This window comes from Salvelinus fontinalis, chromosome 34, assembly GCF_029448725.1.
Source record: "Salvelinus fontinalis isolate EN_2023a chromosome 34, ASM2944872v1, whole genome shotgun sequence".
NCBI classification, from domain to species: Eukaryota; Metazoa; Chordata; class Actinopteri; order Salmoniformes; family Salmonidae; genus Salvelinus; species Salvelinus fontinalis.
The window spans coordinates 19,557,512-19,576,802 of record NC_074698.1 but is presented as its reverse complement, the minus strand read 5'-3'; the positions used below and the strand labels follow the sequence as shown (position 1 = coordinate 19,576,802).

The 19,291-nt window shown below is 44.4% G+C and overlaps 1 protein-coding gene across 4 annotated transcripts; it reads right to left on the bottom strand.

The window, feature by feature from the left end:
* Positions 1–1,205: 1,205 nt before the first annotated feature.
* On the bottom strand, positions 1,206–19,050 carry LOC129833419 (histone-lysine N-methyltransferase SETD1A-like). 4 transcript variants are annotated; one of them, XM_055898010.1, is made up of 21 exons: positions 18,986–19,050; positions 17,958–18,102; positions 17,755–17,853; positions 17,374–17,644; positions 17,051–17,175; positions 16,628–16,884; positions 14,748–16,449; positions 13,667–14,608; positions 12,605–12,778; positions 8,860–8,941; positions 8,589–8,749; positions 8,246–8,282; positions 7,929–8,121; positions 7,713–7,768; positions 6,295–7,607; positions 5,613–5,964; positions 5,016–5,197; positions 4,470–4,580; positions 3,978–4,097; positions 3,658–3,795; positions 1,206–3,437 (listed from the first exon to the last, which is right to left on the bottom strand). In XM_055898010.1, exons 2-21 carry the CDS (start codon positions 18,093–18,095, stop codon positions 3,264–3,266), a joined length of 6,627 nt encoding a protein of 2,208 aa, XP_055753985.1. In that variant the 5' UTR covers positions 18,096–18,102; positions 18,986–19,050; the 3' UTR covers positions 1,206–3,263. The 4 variants fall into 4 exon arrangements, with proteins under 4 accessions (XP_055753985.1, XP_055753986.1, XP_055753982.1 ...); XM_055898011.1 differs by lacking the exon at positions 18,986–19,050 and adding an exon at positions 18,313–18,979; XM_055898007.1 differs by lacking the exon at positions 18,986–19,050 and having other exon boundaries at positions 17,958–18,979.
* Positions 19,051–19,291: the final 241 nt, after the last annotated feature.

Sequence of the window (19,291 nt, the reverse complement as noted above, 5' to 3'; positions counted from 1 at the left end):
CAGTTACTATGACCCATCTCCCATCTTGTGAAGATGTGGATTCTAGAACGTCACCTTTAAACTTGTGAATAAGTGTCAAAACACCAGCAGAGTGATTTGATCCATGACTGAAATAGGCCATATCTCCCCATTGTGCTTTCCAAAATTTCAAATCACTTTCACCCGAATGAGTTTCCTGAAGGACAAAATCTGCGTTACTGCGTTTACAATGTAAAAATAAAGCTTTCCTTTTTGTAAGATTTCTCAAACCCCGAGCATTCAGACTAACGACATTGAGTGAATTGAAAACAAACTCCTGCATTAAAAAAGAAACACATTAGATAACACAAGTAGTAATGTGAACAATAAAACAAACAGTAAATCTTGAGAGGATTACTCCGACGGAAAACCACTCAGCTGAGGTAGGGGTTAACAGTATAACAAATCTATTTACTTCCTTTTTTTTTTAGTTGGCAAGTGTTCATCAGTTGTAGTTCGAACAGTACATTTATTCGTGGTAGTACATTAACTGTACTCTTGGCAGTACTCACAGTTCCAGTTTGGTTAATGTCAACAGTTACCCAGTTACGCGTGAGGGCCCTTGAACCCAGCCTTCTTTCCTTCTTGTCGTGCCTTCTGTATAAGTGGCCACAGTTTCTCCCTGGCAGCCTGATCCTGCGGTATCAGAGCTTCTTTGATGCGGAGCTTCTTCTCGTCCAGAAACGTGTTCCCCTTGGCTATTCTCCAGATGATGTCCCTGTAATGTCGCTTAATTAAGCGCAAGATGGTATTGCGAGGGGGTCCATCAGATCTTTGTTTCCCAAGTCGATGTACCACATCAATCACGTCTCTTAGCCTGTCTTTGATGCACGGAGACACGTAACCCTAATATCCTCTCCCTCTTTTACTTTGGATTTTCAGATTCCACCTGCGAGAGTACCTTTGAAGTTCAGCTACATTCTCACACAGCTCCTTATTTGGGATTGCATTTTCTTCAACTCATTCTCGAGGAACGTTATCTTTTTTGCCGACGTTTACTGACACATTCAACCGTTGTTGCGCTTTCGTAAATTCCTCAGTTATTCTGTACTCTGGCACTCTTGGACGAGAGTGCTCTGAAATCGCATTAGATAGCCAGAGTGAATATAACAACACCTATAGACAACCCAGGGGCTAGGGGGAAATCCAGACACTCAACCAAGGCTTTAAAAAAACAAAGCTTTCACTTTTCTTAAAAAATATTTTAATGCACCATTAATAAAAGAGTCCAACGCATTAATACAAGAGAAATATTGCAAATAATATTAAAATCAAATTAAAAGGAAAAACAAAAAATAACAATGGAAGGTATGTACAGTTTTCCTCATGGGAAGTAGGAGAGGAACAACGTATTTACAGACTGGAACCAGTGTGTTTCTACGAGAAACAAACACCTCTACAATATGTACATTTGTCAGAACTTTTTTTCCATCTTTTTATTTTAAAGTTAGAGGGTTGGTTTGTACTGAAAAGCGCCTGTTGCAACAAGAAATATAGATTACTTTTCTGCTCTGGAAGGAACAGAACACGGAGGGGCCTTGTGACATTTAAAACACCTCAATCAAAGATTAAACTTGGGACAGCACTGCTTGAGTTGAGAGAGCATGGATAACAGTGAAAAATGACCCCTCGAGATCTACTTAACTAGATTTACCAGATCTGATCTACACATAAGTTCACCCTTTAAAACCATTCAGAACACACACTCAATGACAAAGTCCAACATACACAGACCTCAACACTTGTATAGGGGTCAATGGGGCAGAGTTATGTTCGGGCTCCCGAGTGGCGCAAGGCACTGCATGTCAGTGCAAGAGGCGTCACTACAGTCCCTGGTTCGATTACAGGCTGTATCACATCCGGCCGTGATTGGGAGTCCCATAGGGTGGCGCACAATTGGCCCAGCGTCATCCGGGTAGGCCATCATTGTAAATAAGAATTTGTTCTTAACTGACTTGCCTAGTTAAATAAAGGTTACATTTAAATTAAAAACATTTTTTGAACAGATTTGTCTAATGGTTTGCCAAATAAGGGAGATTTCATAGAAACAGTTTTCCTGACAGTGTGCCTTGACCATGTCATACAAAAAGCGCAGACAACCTGACATTTGCAGGTTGTTCAATAGCACAAAACTACTAATTGACAGTGAGAGCACATTCACACGACAGGAATAAAAACTTACTCGCTCCCGTAAGAATACATTCTCTTAACACAGATACACACGGGTCAGGTCCTTTCTCTGCTTCCTAACGTGAGGAGGGACAACATCACAATGGGGAAAGGAGAACGTAAAAGGAACAAACAATGCATTCCAAATTGAGATAAACCTGCAGACTAAAACTCAGCAGCCATCTTAAGCTTTAAAGATAAACTGATGTGACGTCACACACTATTTGATCTACAAATGATTTGTTCTTATTTAGCATGGTGAAAAACAAATATTTAAGTCTATGGTCTCTCATCCAAACAAACTGGTGAGGGGAGAGTCACACACCCACCTACAGCTCACGCAACTAAATCAGAACAAGAATAAGAATATGCAATACTATAAAATGACAAAGCTCAAACAATCTTCATGTTTGGAAATCTTGCATAACTGAAGTCCCAATGGATTAGAGTGTGTAACTAAAACTGCGCTGCGAACGAGCGCCTTTAAAACCCTGAATATGTTTGTAAATCCTGTGCGTCTATGTGCGGATTGGTGTGTGTGGGCAGAGGGTTTGGGTTAGCGGGAGCTTATCTGTGCGGAGGCAGACAAGACACACAAAACCAGTTCTGATAGGTTACAGTTACATTCTCTATTCCAAGGAAAGGCTGTTGGCAGGGGGGTAAAAAATGTCCACCCTTGACCGAATGGGAACAAGTGGTCCTAAGTTATTAAATCCTGCTACAGCGGAGACTGATGCTGCATTTCAGGGGTTTGGGGTACAGAAGAGGGGGCCCGATTATTAATCACACCCCTGGGAAGGAGAGTATCACAGCCCCTAAGATAATAAAACATAACCCCAGGTAAATTAAAGCGTGTGAACAGTGCAAACGTTGCATGTCTCTCTGTTTTCTGGATATGGTACAGACAACTGTTTGACAGTCTGGAGGAGCAGGTGGGCTTTGGGGTCAGGAGGGGGGCTGTTGGTGGTGGGTGTGGCTTTGTTCTTGGTTATAGTCGGGGGTTGTGGAAGGGGGACAGGAGGGACTGAAACGGGGCACTGCCACACCTCAGTGTGAGAGTGGTCATGCTGTTGTATCTAGTTGAGCGTCCCACGGCAGTTCTCTGTTCCACACAGACAGGGAATCTTATTTTCCTCTAGAGGGAACTTGTAGTCGTAGGTAATCTCTTCATTCATGCCAATGGCTTGCTTGGAGTAGATCACAATCTTCTTCTGGGATTCTATGGTGATCACCTTTGCATAGCAGTTAGGCTGGGGAAAGAAGAGGACAGAGACCAGTTATGGGTAATTCAAAGAAAACAAAAACGACTTAAGAGGATCTTACCAGTCAATGTTACTGTGAACATTGTGTGTGTATCAGAGTCACTAAATATCTATGATAGAAATGTGTATTTCTATTTAGTCTTCACGTTGCTTCACTCCATTGTTATATCCTGTATTGTTTTGCTTGTGCAGGTATAGGCTGACTCACAGTGCAGCAGTGGTTGATGAAGCGTGCCAGGTTTCCTAACTTGGTAGCATCAATGATGGTGTCGTGGTCCACTCTGAACAGGTAGCTGCTCCCAATGCCCTGCTGGGCATAACGCTTCTCTCTGTTGTCAGCCACCATCTGGCAAAGAAACGGGCACAAACAGTCAAACAATGATGCCAGCTGAACACCCAGGAAAGACAAACACTGATGTTTGCCATGTGTCTATTGCTAATGCTGACGCCACACTACGGCTGAATGACGTACAGACTACAATATGGCCCTACACACATACACTCCTCAAGCAGTACAATGACCAGTACCTGTCTGATATTCTGGCCCACATACTCAATGACCATCTCGTCAGCAGCAATGGGTTCCATGGTGAACAGGCCCCATTCATGGATCCTACTGCGGCCAAATCGAAGCTTCTTCTTACGGAACTGAGGAAGGAAGCAAGAGTTAGTGCCATAGTGGTGCAATAATCATTCAGTTACTCTAGTCCAGGGTTTCACAAACTCAGTCCTGCCCCCCCCCCCCCCCCCAGCACTACACAACTGATTAAAATAACCTTTGTCTAGACAACCGGATTGAATGCAATATCAGCCTTTCCTCTAGATTTCACCATAGTCCTGGATCAAAGTCTCATTATCAACACACTGGCATGGGTTTAAAAGGTCATGGTCTTCATTACACAGTAACAGAAGTTCTCAGAATGAAACCCATGAGAAATGACATGGTGGTTGTAGAGCAGAGGTAACACAGCAGTTAGATAATATCAGTGGTACACACAGTTCCAGGCTGCTGTTGTGTACCTTGAGCTGATTGAGTTTGAGCAGGTCAGAGTCCATGACTGCAGGGATGCCTATGGCACTGAGGAGGCGGCGCTGCTCCGACCGTCTCTCGGACAGCAGCCGGTTTGAGCCCTGAGGGGGAGGACAGAAGGAGAGTTACATTGAGCCAGTGACACACACACGGTGACACACACCATCACATGGCCTTGAGCTAAATACTACTGAGCCAGAGGCACTTACCCCTAAATGCCCAATAAAATAGTTAATTGGGGGTTAAGTGAGTTCATTTTCATTGCCTCGAGCAGACGCAGCAAAGCTGTTGAATACATCTGCATGACAAACTCTGCGGGACTTCCTACAGCATTGTGAAGCATATGCTAAAATAAGAAATACACTACTTGTTCACCAACTTCCCTGTATTCAATGACTAAAGGTCATCAATCTTATTGGAACAAAACCTGTGACCACAGAGCCTATGACAAGCAACAACATGACACCATTGTATGAAAAGCCAGAGACTATATATAGCATAAAAAGGAGAGAGATAGTAAAGAGAGGTGTGCGTACAGAGGCGTCGTAGTCGGCAGCCTCCAGTAGGGCCTGCTCAGGCAGTTCCAGATCCAGGTAGACATCCTTCTCCTTCCTGCTGATGGCGTAGTAGCCCTCGCTCCTGGCACAGCCTGTCACGTGCTCCCGCAGCTGCCCGTCTGCACTCTTCTTCTTACGCCGCGGGTTGGGGATGTTGGTAAGTGCAGGCCACACGTTAAGGCTAACAACAGTTACTGTTGAACACACACCAGTCCATCTTAATACACATGCATCATTACACACCATTTCATCTACTTCCACCACAGGAGGTTGGTGGCACCTTAATTGGGGAGGAAGGGCTTGTAGTAATGGCTGGAGCGGAATAGGTGGAATGGTATCAAATACATCAATCACATGGTTTCCAGGTGTTTGATACCATTCCATTTGCGCCGCTCAAGCCATTATTATGAGCCGTCCTCCCCTCAAAAGCCTCCACTGACTTCCGCATACCGGTACATTACTTAATGCACAGCTCAACTGTTCATAAGAGGCATCAACACATGGAAGATCCTAAACCACAAGCAGGGCTTCTAACCCTCATTCCAAACCCCCTGCCCTGCCAGTAGTAAAGGATATCAGTGTGGTGGACCCAGTGTGTGTCGTTGAGCCAGTCGGTGCTGTGGTCGTCCTGCAGCAGCTTCTCGTAGGTCGTCTTCAGCAGTGTCATGTCCTCCATGTCTAGACCAGAGTTCCAGATGTCATACAGGATGGTCATCTGCTCAAACTCGCTGCGCTGGTCAAACGTGATGGGCTCCGGGGCAGGGATGGGCTTGGGCCAACGCTGCGACGAAGTCAACCCGGCCTCCTGGAGGAAGAGGCGCTCGCTCTTCCTCACATCGTCCCACTCTTCCTCTTCCTCGTCCTCTGTGTTAGACAGCTCACCCGGTTCCAGCTGCTCCACGTCCACATCCTCCTCCAGGTCCACCTCCTGACAGGAACCGGGGACAGGAAGAGGGAGAGAGTGGGAAAGGGACAGGAACAAGGAGAGAGTGGGAGATGTCAACTCAGGAACTAAAATTAGCCTGTAACAGGATCTAAAATACTGGTCAATACAGGCCATAGGATGGGACTTTCTAGATTAGAATGTAATTTACTAGTATTTTGTTTGACATTATTAATATATATTTACATGACAATTTGGCCATGTAACTGTCAAGCTGTGGTTGAGCAATACCCCATCTTTACATGTTGATGCACCATGCTCAACACTTCTTAGTTGTGACACTTGACTCAAGCACAAACCCACAAAACCTCACACCTCTAGTTTCTTCTTCTGTTTCTTGGTCTGATGTTCCTTCTGCTTTTTCGTTTGCTGCAACTCCAGATTTTCCTTATCTTTCCTCCTCCTCTTCTTGTTCTTCTCTTTCCCCATCTCCTCCAGTTCCCTGCCCCTCGCCACCATTCCCTTCCTCTTGGCTGATGGGGTGAGAGGTGTCAGCACAGAGGCCTTGGCCATGTCTCTATCCTCAAACAGCAGCCCCATGCCAGACAGACACTCAGCCTGGTGTCTGTCCCTAGAGGGCAGGGGTTCCCCTATGACCTCCTCAGGAGCTTCCAGCACCCCAGAGATGGTGTGATGGTTGAAGTCTGCAGGGAGGAGCACCCCAGGCTCCTGTTTGGAGACACTCCTCTTTTGGGCAGGGATGAGGTGGAAGGGGGCTTTGGAATAGTTGTGCTCCTGCAGGGCAGACAGGGCCTGTGGGTCCATAACCAGGGGGAGGGCTTTGGGAGAGAGGAGCATCTCCTCCTCCACCTTCTGCTCCTCTGCCTCGTCTGACGTCTCCGTCTCCTCTGAGTCTCCAGCGTCTGGGTCCAGCTTCAGGGCCATATCAGACAGATCAGATGTGGGGGCCGAGCCCAGTTGTAGCAGGCTGGATGCTCCCAGCTGCTCACTGAGTCTCAGCCTCTGCAGTCCCTCCCCCTCCTCCTCCTCCTCTCTGAGGGTGTGGAAGGAGGGGGTCGAGGTGGGGGTCGACAGGCTGACAGTCCTGGGGCGTCCCCTGCCTCGGCCCTTTGTGACAGGGGGCGGGGCCTCCTCGAAGGCCATCTTGACCATGGAGGCGTGGTCCAGGGGGAGGTTCTGCACGGTGCGACACACCCACACTGGAGCGGGGGATTTGGGGGAGGCCCCCCGTTTGTTGGGGGACTTGGTGGGGGTGATTGGGGGGGACACCAGAGGGACAGGGCTCTTTATTGAGTCTTCGGGGCGTACAGGCGAGGGAACAGTGAGAACAGGGGAGGGAGAGAGGGCATTGCCTTCGCCTGGTTTGGAGGCAAAGGGGAGGAGTGAGAGAGTCTTGGAGGGGGTGGTTCCAGGTGTGGAGGCGATGAAAATGGAGTCTGGAAGGTGAGATTTCATGTGGGAGAAGAGAGGAGAAGCAGTGGAGGGAGATGGGGACAAGGGAACCGTTGGAAGGTGGGGTTTGTAGTCGCTCTCCCCGGAAGAGAACGAGACGGTCTTCCTTTGCTTCTTGAGAGGAGGCACAATAACAATTGGGGAGGAGGGGCGGGGGGCTGGAGGACGAGCGTTTGAGCTGAGTGTTGATGAATCCTTCTTGCTGGCAGCAATTTCTGAGATATGGGCACATATTTGAATTATGAATCAGGTGAAAAACAACATTGGCACTTGCCATGGAAATGAACATCCGTAACAGAGAAACTAAATGTGTGACTAACCAGCTTTGATCTCGGCGCTGAGCGGTGCTTTTGGAACAGCAGCTGCAGACTTTTCTCTGGAGTGCACAACAAGTGGAATGGTCAGTATCAACCCAGACACACATTGAGCAACAAATCAAGTTTCAATAAAGACACTTCCATAGGAAATATATAGAACATTTTTTGGATACTTATATACAGGTATATTCAAAATCAGGAACACTGTTCAAAACGTACCGGTCATCCCCCTTCTCTGTGTCCAGAGCTGTGCTGTCCATCGTAGACTCATCCATGGTGTCCAGTCCACTGCCGGCCTGCTCTCCTTCCTCCTCATCTTCAGAGGAAGAGGATGATGATGATGTTGAGGAGGAAGAACTCTCTGTGGATGAGGAGAGGCTCTCATCATCGCTGTCTGCACTCAAGGCCTCATCTGAAGAAAGAAGTGAGAGGAAGTGAGAGATGATAAGATGGCATGATGGAAAAGGTAGATAAGAAAGCCTGTGAGGGGGGCACATTGGCTTCAATAAGGATATCATGAAGAATGCTAGATTTACCTTCTGACCCCTTGTCACTTCCCTCCTCCTCGTCCTCCTACAGAGAGGAACAGAAGGACACAGTTTGTGATAATATACAACAGTGTCTCAGGTTCAATCCAAGTCAATGAAGCCAAAGTACAGCATAGTATGAAGAGGCATAAAGTGAAATGCTGCCATCTAGCCAGCACTATGGGGAAATACAACAACACTGCCAGTATGTACTGCTTGCAAAAATCATCAACTGATTAGAAGAATCCTGCATTATTGTTTCTGTAGCCATTTATTCAATTTTTGAGATAAGATAAACTTTATTTGGAAAACATTATTTTCATGCTAAATTATCCCTTGCACATGCAGACACCTTATCTGAAGAAGAACCGTCAGAAGTCTCTTCTCCTTCACTGTCCAGGTCCCAAGGTTTCCGACTTCTCGTCTTCTTCTTCCTCCGCCTGCTGTTCCTCTCAGCCCTGTGGCCCTCCCCATCTGCCATTCTTCCCTCTAGACCCTTGTCATGATACAAGTCTGGGGGGAGAAGGAGAGAGATGGTGAGCAAACATAGGAAACACAAAGACGGTCGGTGACAAATCCCCAAAGGGATTCCCAAAGGAGGGGGTCATTGATGAAAAGCACACCTTCGTCGTCATCCTCTGTCGGTGTCTTGGGTCTCTTCATCTCTCCTACCTCTGCTAGCTCCAGAGGTTCTTTCCTCTTCACCTGGACACAATACACACAGTTAATATCATGATAAGTTATGGTGGAAAAAATCCCTCAGTGAATGGATGGATACATTGGAGTAATGTCTATACATGAACATGTATTAGTGTAATGTCTATACATGTATTAGTCTAATGTCTATATACATGAACATGTATTAGTGTAATGTCTATACATGTATTAGTCTAATGTCTATATACATGTATTAGTCTAATGTCTATATACATGAACATGTATTAGTGTAATGTCTATACATGAACATGTATTAGTGTAATGTCTATACATGTATTAGTGTAATGTCTATACATGTATTAGTGTAATGTCTATACATGTATTAGTGTAATGTCTATACATGTATTAGTCTAATGTCTATACATGTATTAGTCTAATGTCTATACATGTATTAGTCTAATGTCTATACATGTATTAGTCTAATGTCTATACATGTATTAGTCTAATGTCTATACATGTATTAGTCTAATGTCTATACATGTATTAGTCTAATGTCTATACATGTATTAGTCTAATGTCTATACATGTATTAGTGTAATGTCTATACATGTATTAGTCTAATGTCTATATACATGAACATGTATTAGTGTAATGTCTATACATGTATTAGTGTAATGTCTATACATGTATTAGTCTAATGTCTATACATGTATTAGTCTAATGTCTATACATGTATTAGTCTAATGTCTATACATGAACATGTATTAGTGTAATGTCTATACATGTATTAGTCTAATGTCTATACATGTATTAGTCTAATGTCTATACATGTATTAGTCTAATGTCTATACATGTATTAGTCTAATGTCTATACATGAACATGTATTAGTGTAATGTCTATACATGTATTAGTCTAATGTCTATACATGTATTAGTCTAATGTCTATACATGTATTAGTCTAATGTCTATACATGTATTAGTGTAATGTCTATACATGTATTAGTGTAATGTCTATACATGTATTAGTGTAATGTCTATACATGTATTAGTGTAATGTCTATACATGTATTAGTGTAATGTCTATACATGTATTAGTGTAATGTCTATACATGTATTAGTCTAATGTCTATACATGTATTAGTGTAATGTCTATACATGTATTAGTGTAATGTCTATACATGTATTAGTGTAATGTCTATACATGTATTAGTCTAATGTCTATACATGTATTAGTGTAATGTCTATACATGTATTAGTCTAATGTCTATACATGTATTAGTCTAATGTCTATACATGTATTAGTCTAATGTCTATACATGAACATGTATTAGTGTAATGTCTATAAATGTATTAGTCTAATGTCTATACATGAACATGTATTAGTGTAATGTCTATATACATGAACATGTATTAGTGTAATGTCTATACATGTATTAGTCTAATGTCTATACATGTATTAGTCTAATGTCTATACATGAACATGTATTAGTGTAATGTCTATAAATGTATTAGTCTAATGTCTATACATGAACATGTATTAGTGTAATGTCTATATACATGAACATGTATTAGTGTAATGTCTATATACATGAACATGTATTAGTGTAATGTCTATACATGTATTAGTCTAATGTCTATACATGTATTAGTCTAATGTCTATACATGTATTAGTCTAATGTCTATACATGAACATGTATTAGTGTAATGTCTATAAATGTATTAGTCTAATGTCTATACATGAACATGTATTAGTGTAATGTCTATATACATGAACATGTATTAGTGTAATGTCTATATACATGAACATGTATTAGTGTAATGTCTATATACACGAACATGTATTAGTGTAATGTCTATACACACGAACATGTATTAGTGTAATATCTATATACACGAACATGTATTAGTGTAATGTCTATACATGTATTAGTGTAATGTCTATACATGTATTAGTGTAATGTCTATATACACGAACATGTATTAGTGTAATGTCTATATACATGTATTAGTGTAATGTCTATATACACGAACATGTATTAGTGTAATGTCTATACATGTATTAGTGTAATGTCTATATACACGAACATGTATTAGTGTAATGTCTATACATGTATTAGTGTAATGTCTATATACACGAACATGTATTAGTGTAATGTCTATATACATGTATTAGTGTAATGTCTATATACACGAACATGTATTAGTGTAATGTCTATATACACGAACATGTATTAGTGTAATGTCTATACATGTATTAGTGTAATGTCTATACATGTATTAGTGTAATGTCTATATACACGAACATGTATTAGTGTAATGTCTATATACACGAACATGTATTAGTGTAATGTCTATACATGTATTAGTGTAATGTCTATATACATGAACATGTATTAGTGTAATGTCTATATACACGAACATGTATTAGTGTAATGTCTATACATGTATTAGTGTAATGTCTATATACATGAACATGTATTAGTGTAATGTCTATACATGTATTAGTGTAATGTCTATACATGTATTAGTGTAATGTCTATATACATGAACATGTATTAGTGTAATGTCTATACATGTATTAGTGTAATGTCTATATACACGAACATGTATTAGTGTAATGTCTATACATGTATTAGTGTAATGTCTATACATGTATTAGTGTAATGTCTATATACATGAACATGTATTAGTGTAATGTCTATATACACGAACATGTATTAGTGTAATGTCTATATACATGAACATGTATTAGTGTAATGTCTATATACACGAACATGTATTAGTGTAATGTCTATACATGTATTAGTGTAATGTCTATATACATGAACATGTATTAGTGTAATGTCTATATACACGAACATGTATTAGTGTAATGTCTATACATGAACATGTATTAGTGTAATATCTATACATGAACATGTATTAGTGTAATGTCTATGCATGAACATGTATTAGTGTAATATCTATACATGAACATGTATTAGTGTAATATCTATACATGAACATGTATTAGTGTAATATCTATACATGAACATGTATTAGTGTAATGTCTATATACATGTATTAGTGTAATGTCTATACACATGTATTAGTGTAATATCTATACATGAACATGTATTAGTGTAATGTCTATACATGAACATGTATTAGTGTAATGTCTATATACATGTATTAGTGTAATGTCTATATACATGTATTAGTGTAATGTCTATACATGAACACGTATTAGTGTAATGTCTATATACATGTATTAGTGTAATGTCTATATACATGTATTAGTGTAATGTCTATATACATGTATTAGTGTAATGTCTATACATGAACATGTATTAGTGTAATGTCTATATACATGTATTAGTGTAATGTCTATATACATGTATTAGTGTAATGTCTATACATGAACACGTATTAGTGTAATGTCTATACATGAACATGTATTAGTGTAATGTCTATACATGAACATGTATTAGTGTAATGTCTATACATGAACACGTATTAGTGTAATGTCTATACATGAACATGTATTAGTGTAATGTCTATACATGAACATGTATTAGTGTAATGTCTATACATGAACATGTATTAGTGTAATGTCTATACATGTACAGTACTAATCCATCTCTATTTCCTATGCACAGTACAAAAATGTATGTACATCAGTAACTGACAATTCCCGAGTTCCAACTGCTGCCTCTGTGTACTTGTTTACCTTGAATGAGGGAAGTCGTAGCGCCCCTCTCAGTGAGAAGCCTTCCATTCCTCCACTCTTGGCCCAGTCCACCAGAGACATGAGGGGCTCCCGGGGCTTGCTGCTGGCCTTGTTCTCCTCCTTCTTGTCCTCGTCCCTCACTGCAGCCACACCCCGAACCATGGTCTGGAACGGCTGGGGAGGGAGGACAGATGTGGTTTTACAAAAGCCAATGGGTATCACGGCAAATCAAATAATAGATTTAAAAAAAACAATAACAGGAAAACCATGTACGACTTGAAAAACGGAAATCAGAAACCCATTTAAATTGACCAGATGGGTATACTGTACTACGATGCAAGCTAGATCTACTCAGGGTTTCAGTTAGCTTCACATTCCAGCTCAGACTTAATCCGTAATACAAGGGCGGATATTGCTTGTCCGCCTGCCGCTAACTCCAGCAGGCTTGTAACTGCGTGTGCATGTCACACGTGGCTAATCAAACGACAAACTCGAGACAATACTGAAACATCAATCCATGGGTGAGTAAGTGACACATTTTCATTTGTCCCAAAATCAAATTGCTAGAAAGGTTATCTTGCAAATTCAACAGGCTATGGTGTTAATGCCATCTTTGGTGTGCTTATCAATGCACAAACACCTTTATCCCCACTCTTATAGATAAAAGTTTTATTGTGCGCCAAGTTTCAAATGCATTCTGTCATTACTAATTGTAATGCGATAGGTATTTTAACATTTATGTTTAACATACAAAAAACATTCGATTAATAAAATGAGGGGGATGATGGAGGGAGGAAATCTTGACGAGAGGGAGGGAATCTGATTTATTTGGTGCTCAACTCATGACATACACTTCATTCAGGATAAATGGAGTTAGCCCTGAGTTAGCCTGCAGGTTAGTTCTGAAGGATTAGTTGCCATAGAAATGTCACTTTCATGGTACCAGTTATCCCGAGTTGAACTCAAGGGTTGACCAAAGTTACCTCACTAACTCCTCAAACCAGATATGTAGTATAGGGCGTTTTTTCTGTGCTTTCTGAACATGTTGTTCCACTTTCTTACCTTGGCTTTGGTTTCCTTGCGCTCCCACCACTCGTCAAAGGTTCCAAAGGCGATGTTCTCCACCATCTTGCGGTTGAGGTCCCTCTGCATGATGCTCTTCATCTCCTGGATGAGGGTGGCCAGCACCAGCTGCACTGTGGCCTCGTGGGGGTTCTCTGTTAGCAGGGGCATTTGGGGGTCCCCCTCCGCCCCGTACTGAGCCTCTCCCCCCACAGGAGGCATAGTCCCATAGGGCGGAGGGGTGTGGTACGCGTAGTGTTCGGGTAAGACATGCGGGGCCCAGCCCGTGTGTGGAGGGGGGATGGCGTGGTGGTGGGGCATCTGAGAGGGGCCAGGGTAGGCGTAGGGCAAGTGGGGGGACATGTAGTGCTGGTCCTGGTCGTAGCCACCCCCTTCTTGGTCCATGTAGGGGTGGTGGGGGTGTGGGGGAGGGGGCATGGAGTGGTAGTAGTCTGAAGGGGGGGCGTCGCCAGGGGCAGCGGTGCCATTAGAGGACATCCTCAGCTGGTGCAGCCGACTCAGCATCTGGGTCTGCATCTGGAAGGACATGGGGGCTCCGCCACTGTACTGGTTCATCAGCTCCATACTGCTGGCATAGTCATACATGTGTGGGGGCATGGGAGGAGGGTACTCAGAGTGCAGCTCCATGTGGCCCAGTGGTGGGGGGATGCAGGGGGGTGGAGGGGGCTGCAGGGAAAATCCCGGGGGAGGGAGGTGAGGGGGGTAAGAGGGGATGGGTGGAGCAGGCATGGACGTGCCAAAGTGCTGTGTGGGGTCAGAGGGGGAGGCAGAGGGGTCTGTCTGGGAGGGCAGGGGGGCCTGGGATGAAGATGGAGAAGAGACGGAGGAAGGAGTGGCGTGGTGGGTGGTCACTGCTGTAATGGTGTGTTCTTCATCCTCGTCGGAGATCTCCATGTCTTCCCCAGAGGAATGAGGGGATGACTGCAGGAAGGAAAGAGGAGATAATTCAAAAATGTCCCACACTTTTGCATCAACTGACAATCCCTGCTAACAATACACCAACGTTTCCATAAAATCTGATTCCTACAATATTTCTATTAACAGAGTAAGATGTTCTTACCTGACTCTTTCCGTTGTAGGGGGGTGTCTGTGCCCCTTGTCTGGTCCTTGGATCAATAGGCTCAGGTTGGGCTGTCTCCTCCTGCAGAGGTCCTGTTCCATGGAGACTAGTATGGTCATCTGTGGTGGGGACGCGGGGAGAGAAGGTGGAGGAGGAGGGGGTAGCTTGTGCTACTACAGTGGGACTCTTCCTCCCCTCTCCCCCCGTTCTCTGCTTCCTCCCTCTACGGCCGTCTCTATCCCTCTCTCCTTTCCTCCTCTGCTGGCCTCCATCTCCTCCTTGTCTCCTCCGCCTGTCTTTCTCCCCATCCTGCTCCCTCTGCTTATTGCTCCTGCCCTCGCCTGCTGCTCCTCCCTCTCCTGCTGCTGCCACCTTCTCTCTCTGCCTTTCTTCCTTCCTGTCCTCTTCCTCATCTTCATCAGAGGGCAGGAAGGAGAACTTAGCTTTCTGCTCTTTCAGGAGCATCTCAATACGAGAGTCTAAGCTGCTGCTATGGTAGACAAATGGCAGGCTCTCATTGGTGGAATCTGGCTCCGGTGAGGAGGAGTCTCGCTGGGGGGGTGGGGAGAGGGAAGTGGAGGAGGGGAGATGGTGTGGGAGGGAGGTGGAAGAGGGTGAAGTGGAGGAGGAAGCGATGGAGGAGTGGGGTGGAGAAGAGGGAGGGGTGGAGGGATGCTGAGGAGGGGGAGGTGGGGTGGTGGGCCGGCGTTTGGGCTTGGTCCACGTCTCCTCTCTGACTGGGCTCTCCTGGCCAAAGTCAAGGGCGCTGAGCGTCTCTGCTACAGCCGCTGCTATCACAGAGGCAGGGGGGAGGGGAGGTGGTGGAGGGGGCGGCAGAGGGGTGTGGTGGGATCGGGGGTCCTTGTCAGACACAGACCCCCTCTCCCCAGAACCACCACCACTAGGCTGGGCACGATACACTGAGGAGGGCTCTAGGCGGGAGGAGACAGAGGGGTTGTGGGGAGGGGGTTGGTCTTTGGAGGAAGAGTAGGAGGGGTAGGCAGATGGAGGCGGGGACAGGCTGTTGGAGGAGGAGCGGTGGGAGTTGGAGTTGAATCTGGGGTCGGAGCTGTTTGAGTAGTCGCTGTCTCTGTCCCTCTCCCTGCTGTCTCGGTCGTGGCTGCTCCGTCGCCTGCTGCTGCTACTACTACTGCTGCTGTGATTGTGTGAGTGGTGGTTACGGTGTCTGCCGTGTTCTCTGGAGCCCAGGCTGTCCCGTCTGTAGCCCCTCTCCCTTTCTGAGTGATGCGAGTGGTGGGAATACTTGGAGGAAGAGTTGGCCTCCTGGTAAGATGACCTTCTAGAGCCAATCCCACCGGCACCGTACCGCCCTCCTGAGTCCCTGTCCCGCTCTCTGTCCCTCTCTCTGTCCCGGTCTGCCAAAGAAGGCTGCTCGTACTGGGGTGCAGGAGGTGGGGGAGGCATTGCAGGGTGGTGTGCCATGTGCTGTCCAGCCCCTCCAGCGTTTGGGTATGTGGGGTAGAGCGGGGGCTCGTTAGGACGGAAAGGGCCAGTAGGGGGGTATGTGGGGCGACACCTTTGGTAGGGGTCTTGAGGAGGTGCATGGGGGTCCTCCGAGTACCGGGGAGCTTTGTATGTCCCGACTGAGGAGGAGACGGTAGAGGAGGAGCAGGAGGAGGACGGAAGCATGTCCTGGGGAGGGTAGCCACTGGTCAATGGGCCAGCACTGTATCCAACTTGTCTAAGAAACAAAAGGAGAAAGAGGGTTCATAGAGGGTTTATATATAACACAAGTTACCACATTGACTATTACTATCCTAATAAAGAGAAATATGTATACCTTTTTGAAATGACAAACACAATTTTATATAAATGAACATCTGAGCTATTATGCAGGGTGTTTGTTCCCCAATACTGACCTGGCAACAGCGTAGCCAGAGTCCTGTGAGACAGAGCGAGGGGTGTAGGGCGTTCCTCCTCCCTGCGAGGAAGCGGAGGAGCCTGGGGTGTAGGGCCCCCCCATAGAGGAGGGGGTCGTGTCTAGACGCTGCTCACTGAAGCCTGTGTCCACAGAGCAGGGGGTGGTGCTCCCAGGGGTGAGAGCCGGTACCCCTGCAGCCAAGCCCACAGCCAGGCCAGCTATCTCAGAGGACAGTCTCCGCCTGATATCTGACGACTGCACAGAGAGAGAGGAACAGGAAGATGGGAGAATTAGACAGAGAAAGTAAAAAACATTACACAGTAGAAAATTATGAAAGCCTCTCAAGAATGATGGACCATAAAGGTAAATCCTCCATGAAAATGTCAGTAGAATGGTTGTGATGAGCCCTTGGTGAGTGTACCGTGTCTGGCTGTGTTGGCGCTGGGAGCTGGAACCGCTCTGTCAGGGCCTTGCCTCCTGTGGGCACAGTCTGGGGCGTGTAGGAGCCACTCACTATCAGGTCATAATACTTCTGCCTCTGCTGGCCTGTAGATACACACATACATACCCATAAGACAAGGATGTGGCTAATATCTTCACAAAATTATAATGTGACAACAATTATGTCTCCATAAAACACCTCTATACTTCAATAGTAATGGCAATAGAAGTTATTTTTATACAAAATAGATTTTTATATCAAATCAAACCACATAGATATTAAGCCATGAATCCATGTCATACCTTTGATGTCCAGCTGAGCGTGAATGATGTTACCCATGACGGAGGTGTTGTGCAGGTGTTTGACCGTGTCCTTCGCACCCCTGGTGCTGGTGAAGAGCACGCGGGCCAGGCCCAGGTGCTTACGGGTCTTAGGGTGAAACAATATCTCCATCTCCTCCACCTCTCCAAACTTTGCGCACATCTCGGCCAGGAAGGGTTCCTTGATGTTGTCATTGAGGCGAGCGAAGGTCACCTCCTTGAGGGGAATGGGGCCCACGTAGAACTCATCCAGCTTTGGGAACAAAATAAGGTAAATTAAAGATAGCATGCTACAGTGCAGCTTTTAGAGAGTGAGGCTGGTATGAGTGTATGACGAGTCAGCAAGTTAGTTAGGGTTCTAACTTTGAACTTGGGCACTGGCAGGGCCATCTCTGTGTGCCTGGACCAGATTCTACGAGGTCGAGGGTCCCGCAAATCTCCCACTGGGGGGAACCCCGAGTCCTGGAGAGATGACAAGTAAAAGTCAAAGGCTCATGTTACAATTCAGGACATGTACAACAACCCTACTCCAAAATAAGAAAAAGTTAATGAAACACAATACCAACCGGCACACTGAAATGCACCCCGTCATATCGGTATATTTTGTTGTTAACCCTCCGGATGGATGGGTCTTGGACGAGCTTATAGCTCTTCCATTGCAAACTGAGAGCTCGTTGTGTATCCGGCTCACTGTCTGGATCCATGCTATAACTGGAAGAGTGAAGTGGGAGATGCAACTGAATTAAGTGTTTTGTCACTAACGTTACCATAATTTTGTATCCTCATAACAGGCACAAGTATACATGATGCTAGCTACATACTCGTATTTGGTTAAATAAACCATGTTTTAGAAAACCTTCTTTGATAAAACAGCTCACATAAATGTAGCGTCAAACGTCAGTTCTTGTCATGGTAACCTACCTCTGGCATACTGTAAACTCGCTCCAGCCTGGTGCTGCTGTCAAAACAATGACAACGTCACACGCTAACTAGCTGTGTTTTGATAGGATTACACTATTTTCAACCCACTAGTTATGATTTAGATAACTACGGTAGCTTATTGTAACGTTAGTTATATACCTCGTATCACCTTGACTAACTAGCTATATCTAAACTAGATTAGCATGTGTAGCTAGCGTTAGCTGCTACCATACTCAGTTTCATTTAACAAGTTAGCTTGTTACCTAGCTAGCTATTCAAATCCCAACTAGCTAGTTAAGTTTCATACATTTGAAAGTGGTTATTCAAAATATTATTTCTATACAACGATGCAAAGATCGACCTAAGTTAGCTTGCTAAACGTCATTCACTAGCCTAACCGAACCTGCCTCTTTCAAACCGATTGCCCGCTTCATCCGAAACTACCAACCCGCCGCTCAAGTGAAGCTAGGCCTAGGACGAACGGGGAAAAACACTGAGTACCAAACTGAAAAGGTAACTCCGTTTTTGCCAGTGGGCACAATAGCTCAGTTATAACAATGTCGATACTTTCCCGGTGCTGTGTAGTTACCATACAAAGCGTAATATTTCACGAAATATTTGTTTATGTCCTAAAACAAAATAATGTTAAACGAGCGGCCATCGCGTAACAAACCTGAAAGCCTCGCCTGCACTCCATCAGTCTTTGCGAATACATTTCGTCATTCGAAGTCAGCATTTTCCCCACAATCCATCCAGATCCACGAAAATAAAGGGAACAGTCAACTCAGTCAAAATACAAACGTCACTGACTAAAAATATATATATTTTTTCTGTTGGATGTGCCTACTACATACAAGTAGCTATAGGATTTTTACAACTATTCGTATATGCCTTCTCTTGTCTATGACTACTTGTGGCGAATCTACGGATCAATGTATCAGATGTGGCCTTAGAGATACCCATTCCACATAGTATAACT

Bases quoted from the DNA above. Each gene is read 5' to 3' on its own strand.
- LOC129833419 (XM_055898007.1), bottom strand. From the start codon at position 18,161: ATGGTAACGTTAGTGACAAAACACTTAATTCAGTTGCATCTCCCACTT. The intron at 17,176-17,373 runs GTATGACATGGA...GTGTATCTACAG, and splicing joins CGCTCAGCTGGACATCAAAG to GCCAGCAGAGGCAGAAGTAT. The intron at 5,198-5,612 runs ATATCCTTTACT...TGTGGCCTGCAC, and splicing joins ACACTGGGTCCACCACACTG to TTACCAACATCCCCAACCCG.